At 35.2% G+C, this 15,242-nt stretch overlaps 1 protein-coding gene across 9 annotated transcripts in view; it reads left to right on the top strand.

Moving 5' to 3' along the window:
- Positions 1-15,242, top strand: part of LOC150097938 (protein Jade-1-like) — a 335,931-nt gene that overhangs the window by 286,733 nt on the left and 33,956 nt on the right. For all 9 annotated transcript variants that reach the window (XM_090405951.1, XM_090405944.1, XM_090405950.1 and 6 more), the window contains 2 exons: positions 5,354-5,419; positions 11,597-11,704. In XM_090405951.1, the coding sequence (XP_090262077.1) occupies positions 5,354-5,419; positions 11,597-11,704 (174 nt within the window). The remainder of the gene's footprint in view (positions 1-5,353; positions 5,420-11,596; positions 11,705-15,242) is intronic.

Here is a 15,242-nt window from a genome sequence, read left to right as displayed (position 1 = left end):
AGGTCCAGTTTCACCAATGTATGGTAAGTTACAGGTGCATTGGATGCAATAGACTCCAGGATGTGCTAATGGGAGGAGAGGATCCTTGGAGGAGTTGAATATGTTTTTAAGTTTTGTAAGTGATTTAAAGGTGGCATTGAAATTATATTGGTGTAGGATTCTGTTGATTTTTTCTGATAACCCTTTAATGTATGGGATGGCTATGGTTTTACTGTAATCTAGATTCTTTTTTGATGTTTTATGAAGTACTTTATTAATAGTATTTTTGTTATAGCTATTATTTATAAAAGTGTCGCTGAATTTTTAGTTCCTGTTTCGGAGCTTGCTGGTTAGAGCAAATTGTTATAGCTCTGTTTTTAAGGGTGTTAATGACTCCATATTTTTGTAATGGTTGGTGGTATGAATTAGCATGTGTGTATTGGCCCGTGTGTGTGTGTCGGTTTTCGGTAGACCGTGAAGGAAGATGTGTGACTAGTGTGTCTAGGAATGAGAGCGAGTTTTGATTTTCGATTTCGATGGTAAATTGTATGCGTTCGTGTTGTTTGTTCAGGTGGCTAAGGAATGTGTTTAGCATTTGTTGCCGTGTGGCCAGATCGCGAACACGCCGTCAATGTATCTAAGCCAGACTGTCGGTCCTAGCATGGCGGAATCAAGAGCCCTCTGCTCAAATGTTTCCACGTAGAAGTTAGCTATTGGGGGGGGCGGGGATAGTGGTGAGCCCATGGCTGTACCTTCTTTTTGTAGGTAAAATTTGTTTTGCCACACAAAGTAACCAGACTGTAGTACGTGGGCAAAGAGGGCTGTAATGTCGGGCGGAAATTTGTTCTCTAGTAGGAGAATTGTGTCATTCATGGGGACATTTGTGAAAAGGGCAGAAACGTCGAAACTGACTAATAAGTCGTCTTTCCTCCCTTATCCACTCCACCAAAGACCAACCACTTTCCCTAGACCTACCTGGTGTATACCAGGTCCCTTGCAGTTTACAACTGCAAGGGACCTGGCAGTTTGGCAGTTCGTACTTTGGCCAAACAGGCAGGACAGCGAATATCAGATTTCTGAACACAAGGACTACATCCGGTTTCACAAGTACAGCCATTCTGGTCTTGCAGACCATGCTCTGGATACACGCCACAGAATACGGTGGAAGAAAGCTACAGTAATACACCGTAGCAAATACAATTTCGAAAGACTATTTATGGAATCAGCCTCAGCCTTAAGAAACTCCTGAAACCTCAACAAATTTGGTTGTATGCAACTGCCCCAAATTTGGGAGACATACATCAGCAGACCTTCAGCCCAACGGCCAAGAACACCTACTTAACCCGCTAGAGGGCACCATCAGGACTTCTAGGAGAACGATAGCTTCATATCTTCATTCTCAGTTACTGTGTTGTAGTGCCTGCGTGCACGTGCCTTTTTTTTTTGTAAGTTCCTTTTGAAAATGGCAACGTGACGTTGCCGAAATATCGGAGATATTTATTAAAGTATAATTTAATTTATATTCAGATCTACGTTGTTCAATTCCCCAAGTGATTTAGAAAAGAAAAAAAAAAAGTCGTCTTTGTCGAGTGTTATGTTTTTAATTTTGTTTATAAGGTGTTGTGTGTTCTTTATGTAGGAGGGGGAATGACCTACCAATGCCTTGAGTGTTGACGCTAATTTCTTGGCTAAGTGGTAATTGGGGCTGTCTATTCCTTCCACAATTGGTCGAAGCGGCACATTTTGTTTGTGTATTTTCGGGACCCCATATATTCTGGGGGAACGGGCGTAGTGGGGTTTGAGTTTTTTAACTGTGTCCGGTGGCAAAGAAGTGATGATGGACTTGAGTAGTTTCTCTGTTTAATCCTTTATCCTGTTTGTTGGGTTATAATTTACCAGCTTATATGTGTTGTTATCGGCTACTAGTTGATTCATCTGAAGTATGTATGTTGACCTGTCGAGGACGACAGTGGCATTGCCTTTATCCGATTTCGTTATTATTATGTCTTGGTTGGCTTTTAATGACTTTATGGCTGTACCTTCTTTTTGTAGGTAAAATTTGTTTTGCCACACGAAGTAACCAGACTGTAGTATGTGGGCAAAGAGGGCTGTAATGTCAGGTGGAAATTTGTTCTCTAGTAGGAGAATTGTGTCATTGATGGGGACATAGGTTGATCACACATGGTTTTTGCTTGCCGGTGGTTGGTCGCTCCTTGTCTCCCTTGTTTGTTGTTCATTGTTGGTGTTTATCGGGGAGGAGGTCTCCTGAAATATCTACTACCAGTTAAATTTCTGACTTGATCCTATTCAACTAACATTCTTGTACAAGCATTTATCTTATTCTAGATTCAAGAACTATCAGGCTATAACAAACTTTAGCAATTCAATACCACACTGTACATGAATTCTTAATCAGAGCTAAGACAATCTACCAGTTGATTAGATACTAAAGTCCTGGTTCAATTTTGTAAGTCCAATCACTTAGCATATTTGCACAAATTTGCATACAAAGGAATTAAAAAGTCTCTACATTACCAAGCATCAGGATCTCTCTTGCCTTTTCTCTCGATCTCCCGAAAAATTCACACGGCTTGTTACCATATCTTACAGTCAGTTGTCTTCAGGTAAGACAAACTAGTGATTACGATCATGAATCACCTTTTCCGATGTGGACGAAGCTGCTCTGCCGGGACTGTGTCGATCGTGTTTTTTCACACATTTCTGATTCGTCTAATTTTGACTTTAAATTGATCCAAATGAAATGACACATTTTAATAGTAACTATAAATACCAAATTTCAATAAATTCTGTCAAGCAGAAGAAAAATTATTGATATCTAAAAATGATTTTACCAATAAAAATGGAATTATAATACAAATGGAAATATAAGAATACAAAGCGCATATGAAATTAATAATTTAATAAACTTTGGAATTAGTATGCACATTGGGTCCAAATAATTCAATTCTGATTTTAACTGGATCGTTTTTATTGGTGATGTTTTAGGTATATTTAGGATCTCTATTAAATCTTGTGAAGTCGCTTCACAATTAGACCATTTTCAGTGAAAAGGTTTGCCAAAAAAAGGTCTAAAAGTCAAAAACGTGAGTTTGAAGTTTTCAGATACGTGGTTCTGCATGTTGATCAGTTTGTGCTGGCTTTTCCACTGTACCGATGATTATGCCCACACTGGATCACTATCTAGCCACATGGCTGCCACTGGACATCGTTCTTTTCAACCACTCTCATGCAGTTTCTCCGGGAACGATTTGAACAGGAATCCCGAACAATATAGAGAAAAATATATAGAACTTGGGTTCGGCAAGCTCTATACATCCTTGCTGAGCTGTTCTCCCTCTTACATCACTCTTTTCCGGCCGGCACCTAAAATTCTTGCACTCGGTATTGTTCTCTCCACGTGCTCAACTTGGACCTTGCGTACGCGACTGTCTGGGGTCGTTTCTTTAAGCCGATTATCTCGTTGTATACTTAGATCTAACTTTCTCATGTTAACATAACTTTTACTAAATTCCAACCCTTATCGGTTTTTCAAGGATACTTAGCAATATAATACATAGGAGAATTTACAATTAAATGATTATTTCGTTACTTCTGTCAACGATTTCACTTATGCCTATATACAAGCATTTTCTCAGGGAATTTTTTTGTACCTGTTAAATCTAAATGAAATATCTTACAATATAATAAACCTTTCATTCAAAATTTAACAGTAGTGCCTGAAGTTTATAAAGTACCCTGTTCCTGTAAGCTGGTGTACTTTGGACAGACAAGCAGATCAGCAAATATCCTCCTGGAGGAACACATGTCATACATCTGCAACCACGACTATGGTCAGTCAGGCCTGGCTGACCATGTCTTGGATACAACCCACAGGATCTCATGGAAAAAAATCACCATGCTCCACCACAGCAAATTCAAAAAAGAGAGACTATTTTTGGAATCAGCAGCAGCTCTCAGAAATCAATCAAATCTTAATAAGTACGGTTACATTAAGCTTCCTAAGATTTGGGAAACACTTATCATCAGAGATCCCACTTTACATTCCAGGCCACCTACAGCCGCCCTTAGAGGGCACCCCACCTAGATAGGACTTTAGTGTCACCCACGTGGTTGGGCTTAGTGTTATTTGTGTATATGTTACATTAGTTTTTTTGTAATCTCTGAAGATGTCTCAGTGACTGAGACGAAATATAGGAAGTATTAAATTCTGTTTTAATCCTTTCTGAGTGCTGTATACAATCCATTAAGCCTCTAACATGATACTTTGCTTAAATGATAATCTGTCAGAAAGCTTGACTTATTTTTGAGACACACTAGGTTCTTATTGGTATCTTCATAGGTCACTCCATTTTTTCAGGCAGGTGAAGCAGTGGAGAATCTCAGATCAATTGTGATCACTTCTAGTAGTTATGTCACTGCATCCTTGACCATTTAATCAGTGAAAAACTTCATTTCCTGGGGGAAAATTTTTGGAAAGAAGAATTAAATGTTGTGTGTGTGTTGGGGGGAGAGTTTCTCAATAAATAACCCTCTGTTTGGCCAGGTATTATGGACTTAAGTAAATGACCTGAAACACTGTTATTATATAACTGTAGCGAGAGTCTCTTTTCTTCTGGGATGAAATTTCTTAAAACATTCTAGTTTCATTTCCTGTATCTGTCAGTGTAGTCCCTTTTTAAGAAATGATTATACCTTCTGATCATTATAATCTATTTTCGATCCACTCTTTAAAATACTTAAGGCATTTTGTATATTTATATATTTATCAATTTCCTTATTTTTCCATTTTCATCATTACATAATATTCCATTTTTTCAAGTCAAACACAGTAATTTGCATTGTTTGCATAAACTTCAACATCTGCTATGATGACAGTAATACCTTTATAATGGTATCTGATGATCATGAGATTTTTTCCCCTTAGGATTTTTTTTTTGAAAGAAGGAAAAAAAAATCTCTAAATTCATCACATATTAACAACAGCCTTAGTTTCAATCTCTCTGATGCACACATTGCCACTGTTCAGTATTGGTGCACTTGTGTCAGCTCACACACATAGTCAACTTTAATTGGAACTCAAGCTCGCATTCCTGTTTTTAAATGTACTATTGTCTTTTATTCTAGATCTGTTGATGTAATTTTATCATGTCTGTCATTTTTTGTATAATTCTTTGTCTGTGATACCTGAAGAAGTTGAATCATTCAACGAAACTAGTTGTATCTTAATATTAAACCTTGTTGTTTTTTCATTCTCGGTATATATAATCATTTAATTAATTTTATATATATATATAACTTTGTACATAGAAATGATGATAGTAATAATTCTGTATCATTTTGTCTATTTTTCTAGGCAAGTAGATGGGCCTTAGTATGTTCAGTATGCCGTGAGCGAGTTGGTGCCTGTATTCAGTGTTCTGTAAGAAATTTGTTAATTACTTAATTAGCTCTAGGTTTTATGTAATGTGTGTATGCATATGTGCACTTTATGATGTGGCATATTAAAATAGTGCTCTCAAAATAGGAATGGAATCTTGTGGCACATATGCAGGATATTGCATGTTTTTCATGAAGGGGTATGCAGGGTATCAAGTCATGCAACAAAGACCTGCCATTACTGTGAAATAGTTGAAAATTAAGCTTTATAAAAATATTTTTGTTTTTCTGAAATCAAGTGAGACTATGCAAAAAAAAAAAAAAAAAAACTTGTGCTAAAATAAGTTAACCAAAAATTAATAATTGATGAAAACTAGGATTAAACGAATGCAAGTATATTCACAGTTCATTGATAGTTATATAAACAAAATTTTCATCATTAATCATAATCTTTTTTTCAGCTTTGATTTGCTTTGAGCTCAAATTTCTAAATTCAGATTATTCAGATTTCTTCTGAATCTGTTTTTGAAATGTCATCGAAAAAAACTTAGAGGTGAAAGGAATTTTTTTCCCACCTCCAGAGTTGTGCTTACTGATCTTGAGAATAAGATGAGTTTGATCTAAACTAATCACCATGATGAAAATCTTGACATGTTGATAAAGAATTACTATTCATTGTCCAGTAAAATAATCATTCAAGAATCAAATGAATGCACTGCAATCAAAGCATGCATTCATTCTACTGATAATTACATATCTATTGTAATAGATGATCATGAATGTATTTTTAGTTTATTTTCTTAATCCCAAACAACATTAAGTTCAGATCTCTTAAAAGTTCTTGGGGAGTAATATTAAGGAATCATTCCCAACAAAAGCAGATGCAGGCTGTGTGTGTGTGTGTGTGTGTGTGTGTGTATATATGAAACAAAAATAGCTTGTTTATAGTGATTAATCTTCACCACCCTTTCCACTGTCTGTCTTTCTCTCTCTTTCTCTTTTACATACACATGCACACACTTCCCTGCAGTCTCTTCTCAACCTATGGATATTCTTTTGTTTATTCTGAGAAGAACTATTTGCAGAAAGTTTCTGCTCTACAAATGTTTTGCTTTAATTGTTTAACTATAACTGGACTTACATTTGGGGACGTGAGTTTAAAGTGTGTAATTAGCATATCACCAACAAATGAAATTAGTACTTTTATCTTGATTTCAAACCAGTAATTGTCTATCTTGTAAACTTGTATACAAGTTTTTTTTAACTTGGTTATACTATAAATAAAAGATGCCAAGAAATTATATTCTTGGTTTAATCTTTTATCTAGGTGTAAGCAAAGAAAAAATTTGCGCGTGGAGTTACTTCACAACTGGACTACTTGTATATGCCAATGACTTTGCATTAATTACCTTAGTATCCCGTAATTCAAAGCACAAATCCTTATCAACATGCATAATGCTGTGCATTATGCATGTTGTATGGGAAGAGTCATTACCCAGACCAGTTTTGACCTATATTGAGGTCTCATCATTGAGAGCCCGACCCAGAATTGATACCAAGGTTGAAGAAGTAATACAGAAGTTACATTTTCATATAAAGTAGTCAAAAGGTGTCATACCTTATTAGTAAAATATTCTGGATTATAGATAGATGTATGAAAGTTTTTTTAACTTGGTTATACTATAAATTAAAGATGCCAAGAAATGATATTCTTGGTTTAATCCTTTATCCAAGTATAAGCAAACCGGTCTGGTAGTGTAATTTCCCATAATGCTTAGCATTATACATGTGCATAAGGATATGTGCATTGCATTTGGGATACTAAGGCAATTCATGTGTAGTCATTAGCTTCTATATACAAGCCCAGTCATGAAGCTACTTCACGTGCAAATTTTTCGTTTGCTTACACTTGGATAAAGGATTAACCAAGAATATCATTTCTTGGCATCTTTAATATATATATATAGTATAACCAAGTTAAAAAAAAAATTCAAACAACATCTAGCTCTAATTTAGAGTATTTTAGTAATAAAGTGTGACACCTTTTGACTACTTGTATATGGATATGACTACTGCATTACTTCAATCTTGGTATCACTTCTGAGGTCTGGCTCCTACTGATGAGACCTCAATAAAGGGCAAAACTGATCTTGGTAGTAGCAATTCTCATAATGCATAGCATTATATATGTCCATAAGAATATGTGCATTGCATTATGGGATACTAAGGTAATTGATGTGAAGTCATTAGCCTCTGTATATGAGTAGCCCAGTTGTTGAAGTTCATGTATAAATTTATTTATATAGCTTATTTTTGAATGTTTCACAAGAGAAGTAATTAATTAGGTATTTCACTTTGAGAATATCTATATCTATTGGGTTGGCAAATAAGTTCGTTTGGTTTACGCGAACTTCGCCTGTCGTTATTGTTGCATTACTGCACAACTCTATTGCACAGTTGAAAGGCGACATTTCACATAACCTTTCAGTGAATTTTCGTTCAGCATATTTCAGTTGCTTGTGTGTAACATATTTTTAGAAATGGAAGGAAATAACGTACATTACCTGCATATTTTGCTTTTTTATTTCAAAAAAGGCAAATGAGCTGCAGAGGCCCATAAAAAATATGCAAAGTATACGGGGATGGTGCCTTAACACAACGCATATGCCAAAAGTGGTTTGCCAAATTCTGTTCTGGAGATTTCGACGTCAGTGATGCGCCTCGTGCTGGTTGCTCGACCGAGGTTGATTCGAGTGTTGTGAAGGATATCGTTCGACAAAAATTCATCACAAAAAAGTGCATGAGATTTCTGCAGTACTGAACATATCCCATACAAGCATTGAAAACTATTTGCACAAGCTGGGATATGTTTTAAAACTCAATGCTTTGGTGCTGCATGAATTGACTGAGGTTAATATGACTGCTCGCATATCTATCTGTGATTTGCTGCGATGTCGCCAAGAAAACGACCCATTTTTGAAGCAGATGATTACGGAAGATGAAAAATGGGTCTTGTACGATAATGTGTACGCAAAAGATCATGGGGGCACAAGAGCGAACCACCGCAAACAACCTCGAAAACGGGATTGCACTCAAAGAAGATCATGCTCTCTGTGTGGTGGGATTATAAAGGTGTTGTCGACTACGAGGTGTTACTGTCAGATGAACGATTGATTCAACTGTATTGATTGATTCAACTGGCCCTTGCAATTAGCACAAAACGTCCTGAATTGGCAAATCAGAAAGGAGTTGTCTTTCACCACGACAACTTCACCCCACACATCGTTAACAACCCAGAGTAAATTGTTACGTCTTGGCTGGGATGTTTTGCCACATCCTCCGTATTCACCGGACCTGGCACCTTCTGATTATCATTTATTCCGATTGTTGCAGAATTCTCTGAATGGGAAAACCTTCGCTAATGAGGAGGCTGTCAAAAGACACCTGGATCAGTTTTTCACCTGTAAACCCACTCAGGAGTTTAATGAATGCGGCATAATGAAGTTGGTGGACAGAGGGCAAAGGTCATTGATAAAGAGGGTCAATATATAACTGACTAGTATGTATTATATATATTAAATAAAATGTGTTTCATTCCACTCTGGAAAACAGAATGAACTTATTTGCCAACCCTGTATATATATATATATATATATATATATATATATATTGCTTAATGCGGGATTTGATCAATTGCGGCAATCCCTTGATATACGTGGCAAGAGTTTTGATTAACGCACCTTTAACCCTGCGGAGTTCGCAGCTGATATGACAGATACATGCAAAATGTTTAATATAAATATTCTTACACAATTCAGTGTATAGCTTGCAGGTCATGAGTAGCTGTACATTCATATGTTACGAGTGAAATTCCGCACTGTTTTTTCCTGTCAGTTTGGTTTAACACATGTTATGTGAAGGTTTGTGATATTTGACAGTAAATTATATCTGAGAGATACCACAACCTCTGATGTCAGTATAGTATGGTTTAGTTTTTTTTTTTAATTTTTTTTTTATTCTTTGTTCAATAATTTCTAGATTGTAACTGAAAATAAATAAACCATCATGTATTACTGAAATAGAGCCAAAGGCTTATTTATCATACATGTCCCTCTAGGAGATGTTCTTTACATTTATGGAAAATACTAGGGAAAGTGATCTGGAGCTTACTCCACCTTTACTACGAGTTGCTCATAAGGTTGCTTATGCTTGCATCTGCCGAAACTTTGTTTCTATATATTCAGCACAGAACTCATAGTTTCTATATTTGGCTATGAAATAACGTTGGATTCAATATCCACTTAATTTGTACCATCATGTATTATATTTGCGGTATTTTTCTTTATGTTTTATTCATTGTTTGCTGAGGTCTGGAGGTCATTTTGCTTGTTATCGTAGAATTTATGCCGATAAGAAAAAAATTAAAACTGTTCAAACGACTCTTGATAACTTTTTTTGATAAAAAAAAATTGCAGTAAATAATGTAGGTGCAAATATTTATTAAACATTTCCTTTGCATTCATTTTGTATCTTTCCTAAAAGAGCCATATATAAACGAATTATTAATACAGTAATCGATCATGGACGAATTGTAATTTTTACCACTGATTATTAGATTTGATTAACACGATTTAATATACGCAGTAACATCGAGGGATTAATTAACCACGTTAATCGAGGGATACCTGTATATAAGGGACACACAGGTATCCCTTGATTAACGTGATTAATTAATCCCTCGATGTTATCGCGTATATCAAAATCGCGGTAATCAAATATAATAATCAATGGTAAAAATTACAATTCATCCATGATCAATTACTGTATTAATAATTCGTTTATATATGGCTCTTTTAGGAAAGATACAAAATGAATGCAAAGGAAATGTTTAATAAATGCTTGTACCTACATTAGTTACTGCAATTTTTTTTATAAAAAAAAGTTATCAAGAGTCGTTTGAACAGTTTTAGTTTTTTTTCTTATCAGCATAAATTCTACAATAACAAGCAAAATAACTCTCTAAACTTTGGCAAACAACCATTCTTTGATTAACATCTGGATCCGTATCCATTACTTGCTTCTTAAGCGATTCTAAATGTAAACATTAATTCTACATTTTTCATTTTTATAATTTCACACTCTATTTCTTTCTTGTCTCACATTATTGTTTGAATTTCTACTTTCTCTTATTTGTGTGTTTCATGTATGGTTCCTGCCAATTCTTTGTTTTCTATAATAATTGTATACAATATCCTACTACTTCCTTTGTTTTTTTTCCCTGCCATATAATAATAGTGGCTACAGTTTTTTCCCCATTTATCACTCTTTGTAGAAGATATTGTTGTGTTGGCCATAAAATGTTTGATATTTGGTAGCCTCTTTTCAAGTAGCAATGTGCATAATTTATGGCAGTCAAAATTCTGTGTACATGCTATTTTAACTTGATTATTCTTTTCCTCTTAATTTGTTTTGTCTGCAGCTAACATAATATGAATGTTTCATCCACATCAATGTTAATTTGATTTAAGCATCTCTGAATACTCGAGTTAAAATCTGTTTTTTTTTTTTTTCCCCCGAAATTGAAATACCATAACACTAAATATGAAATTATATGGTGACAAAATAATTTAATTTATTCCTTATTTATTCAAAGTTCAAAATACTTCATAACTGCCAACTTACCAATACTTGAAACTTCCAATGTGCATGTGTGGGTGTGAATAAATTTAGTGATAATTAACATAATCAATTAATAATACCAAGAGATCTACTAAAGCTTGGTGTGAGATGCTCAAGAAGCACAGTTACCCACTTGCATGTCGATATTTTTTTTGCACCTTTATTTTCTTGGAATGAGGGAGCAGCTTTTTTCTTTTTTTCCCCTAAATTCAGTGTAGTAAACATTGTGCTATAAGAAATTACTTCTGGTGCCACGGGTTCAGTATAGTATAGATTAGTATAAATAATGGAGTTAGTGCTATTAAGCATCATCCTTTTTTCATTAGGAAGGAATATAAAACATACACTTATTTTTTAATCTGATCTCCATATTTTTTTATCTGAATTTTTTAATTTCAATTGTTTTTAATCCAAATAATGAGATTTATTTCTGCTTAGAGAAATCAGGGGCATATAAATAGAGGAATAAAGTGAGGTTCAAGATTAATTATTTTTCCATATTTAAAACTGTATTGTATGTGTATATCTGTTATTATTATAGGTCAAGCAGTGTAAAACAGCATATCATGTTACATGTGCCTTTAAGCATGGCTTAGAAATGAAAGCAATATTTGATGAAGATGATGAAGAAGATGGTGTTAAGCTTCGGGTAAGTTAAAAAGAATTAAAAATAAAAATTGATCTCAAAATAAGTTTTAAAATTTGCCCTTATCTATTATATAACCAACCCTCACTATAACAAACAATGGAAAAATCTCTACCATAGGCACATGACTAAATTTTTTTTTTAAGAAAAATCACGGAATCAAATCATGTCTACAAAATATATTAATTCCCTACAGTGGCATGACAGGAAGCTCTCATAATAAGACAAGAGGAAACAAAAGACATGTCAAATTGGTTGGCCAAGTGGTTAGCATATTCACTCTCCAATCAACAGACTGCGGGTTCAAATCCTGCTATGGGCATGGATGCTTGTGATTGTCTTTAGGTAGGAGATGAATTTTATTGTCTCGTGTGAGACCACCATCCTGCTTATTGAAAACCTAAATTGGCTTGAAAAAGTTTCTAGAGCAGGATTTCCAGACCATGGGGAAAAAAAAAGTAAAATACCAATTAATAAATACTTCATCATCAAATTCCTGCCATGTACCCTCAAGGGGTGTACAGGATATGTACACCAGTCTGTCTGTTACTTGTCAAGACTCCAACATTATCAAATATTATATTTCTATCATCTAAGGCACTTTGTCCAGTATCAATCCACCTATATCTTGGTCTTCCTCTGGGTCGTTTTGCTGCCAACCTGGCAGAGAACACTTCTTTTGCTAATCTTTCTTCGTCCATTCTATTTAAGTAACCATACCACCTGAGATTAGCTCTGCTAACCCATTCCTGGATGTTGACAATGTCAAGTTCTTTCCTAATATCCTCGTTTTTAATATGATATTGCCATTGATGCCATCTGTTCACACCTATAATCTTTCTCAGGACTCTCATATCTATGGTCTCTAGTCTTTGGTCAAGTGTTTTACTTCTGACCCAGCTCTCAGATCCATAAGTTAAAACTGGTTTGAACACTGTCTTGTATACTAATTTAATATTCCAACTAATTTCTCTCTTATTCCATATGAATTTATTCAGTGACTTCCTACCATACCAGCTTTGTTGATTCTGTTGTCTATTTCCATATTTAATTTACCATCTTCACTAAAAATTATGCCTAAGTAGCTGAAATGTTTTACTTGTTCAACAGGTTCTCCGTTCACAACGCAGTTGATATTTTCAACGATTCTGCCTATTTTCATTGTCTTTGTCCTTTTATTGCTGACCTTCATACCATATCTATTAAAACAATTATTCAATTTAGTCAGGGAATCTTACAGACTTGTAGCAGATTTATTTAGAAGTATAACATTGTCTGCATAAAGCAAAGAGCTGACATTAACATCTCCAATTTTGATATTATGTTTAATACCACTTTCCTTCATAATGTGATCCATATAGATATTCATTATCTATATGGATTATTATTCATTAACAGAGGGGATAATGTACATCCTTGTCTCACACCAGATTTAACATTAAACTATCTTAATGAACTTCCTTCAATTCTAACTGCTGACTTACAACTCAAATAAAGACTAAGTATTGCTTGATATAATGCCCCATTGTCACCATATAACCGTAGTGTATTGAGTAGCTTCTCTCTTGGCACCTTGTCATATGCCTTTTCCAGATCTACAAAACTTAAATATAGATCTTGTTATATTCCCATGCTTTCTCAACTATTTGTCGTAAAGTGAAGATCTGATCCTGACAGCCTCTATTTGGCATGAATCCAGCTTGTTCTTCGCCAAGCTTTTCTTCCACAATTCTTCTCAACCGTTTCTCAAGTATACTTGCATAAATCTTCCAGGAACACTCAGTAGGGGAAAAACCTCTGTAATTCTCTCATTCAGTTTTATTTCCCTTTCTACTCCAGTCTCTCTACTCCAATCATCAGGAATTCGTCCCTCTGTCCATGCTTTCTGAACTATACAGTGCAGCCACTGTAATTCATTTATACCACCATACTTCAGCATTTCTGGACGAATATCACCTTCTCCTGCTGCCTTTCCACATTTCAAGCCTTTGATGGCTTTTTCTACTTCAAGTATGAATATGTATTGGTAACTGTATGACTGTTGAGTGTTTTTTACCACTGTGCTATCACTGCTTGTTTCATTTAGCAATTTTTTGAAGTAATTACTCCATACTTCAAGGATATCTTTTTTCCTCATTTTCATGTCACCGTTATGAACTCTAAATCCGTTTACAGCACTCTTTCCTCCATTTCTAAGCTTCTTCAACAACCTCCAGAATATCTTACCACCTTGATATTTATATTTTATGTTCTTGCCAAAGTCCTCCCATGACTTTTGTTTAGCTAGTTTTACACAGTATTTAGCTTTCTTAAATTTGTCTCTGTATTCTCTAAGAGCACAAGCTGGCTTATTTGCCAGGAACTTTCGATATGCTTTCTTCTTTTCTTTCACTGCCTCTTTAACTTCCTGTGTCCACCATGGAGTTCTGATTTTTCTATCCTTGCAGACAACCTCACCACATGCCTCTCTGGCAGAATCAATCAGTGTTTTCTTCAAGGCGTGCCTGAATCTCCAAGGTTTGGTTGCTGTTCTCAAACCCTTTCATTTTTTCTTCAATAATCTTTGTGTATTTTTGTCTACAGCTCACATCTGAGATCTACTCAACTTTTATTCGCTTTAAAACTTTCTTACATGTTCTTCTTTTCAATATGAAATTCAATTTTATCCTGCTAAGACTAAATAGTGATCACTTCCAATTTTAAATCCTCTGTACTCTGGTGTCCTGCACCAGGGAGAAAACATCACTATCAACAATAACATAGTCAATGAGACTTTTCTTATTCCTTGCGTCTTCTCTCCATGTGAATTTGTGCACATTTTTATGTTGGAACATGGTGTTAGTAATAACCAGTCCATGTCCCGAGCAGAAATCCAACAGGTGTTTTCCATTATTATTAGCCTTGCTCTTTTCTCCAAATTTTCCCAAAATATTTTTGTATGTCTGACAATCATTTCCTACTCCGCTATTTAGTTCCCCAACAAGGACCCACTTTTCCTTTTTCATTGTGTCAGTAGCTTTCTCTAGAGCCTCAAAAAATTCCTCTACTTCTACCTTAGTAGAACCTTCTGTGGAACCATAGGCACAAATAAGTCTCATTGTCCAGTTCCCCATTCTCATATTATTTGCCCACATTACTCTACTTGAGACTGACTGCCATTCAAGAAGATTAGCCTTGTATTTTGTGTTGAATACTATGGCTACTCCTTCTTTTCCTTGATTGTCATTGCCTGAATATAACATTTTGTATTTATTGCTCAGAAACATCTGACCAGGTTTTGTCTTTTTTGTTTCAGTCATCCCTATTATGTTGATCTGGTACTTATCTAATTCCTCAGCTATCTCCATTTCTTGCCATTCAGGCTGCTTATGTTCTTATGCTTACTTATCTTTAACTCTGGTGATGTTGAGTTGCGGTGTATTTTCAGATTTGTTCCATTAGCTAACTTTTTGCTGTTCGCCCTTGTTCCCTGGCGAAAACAACGGGGGTCTTGTTTAACTGGGCAATGCCCCAGCCGGCATGAAATTTTGTCATGTTGTAC

The sequence above is a fragment of the Typopeltis vanoorti genome, chromosome 16 (genome assembly GCF_054136105.1).
Source record: "Typopeltis vanoorti isolate ZY-2024b chromosome 16, IOZ_Tvanoo_1.0, whole genome shotgun sequence".
In the NCBI taxonomy this organism is placed as follows: Eukaryota; Metazoa; Arthropoda; class Arachnida; order Uropygi; family Thelyphonidae; genus Typopeltis; species Typopeltis vanoorti.
The sequence above is the reverse complement of the archived record's forward strand: the minus strand, read 5'-3'. Positions and strand labels throughout refer to the sequence as shown.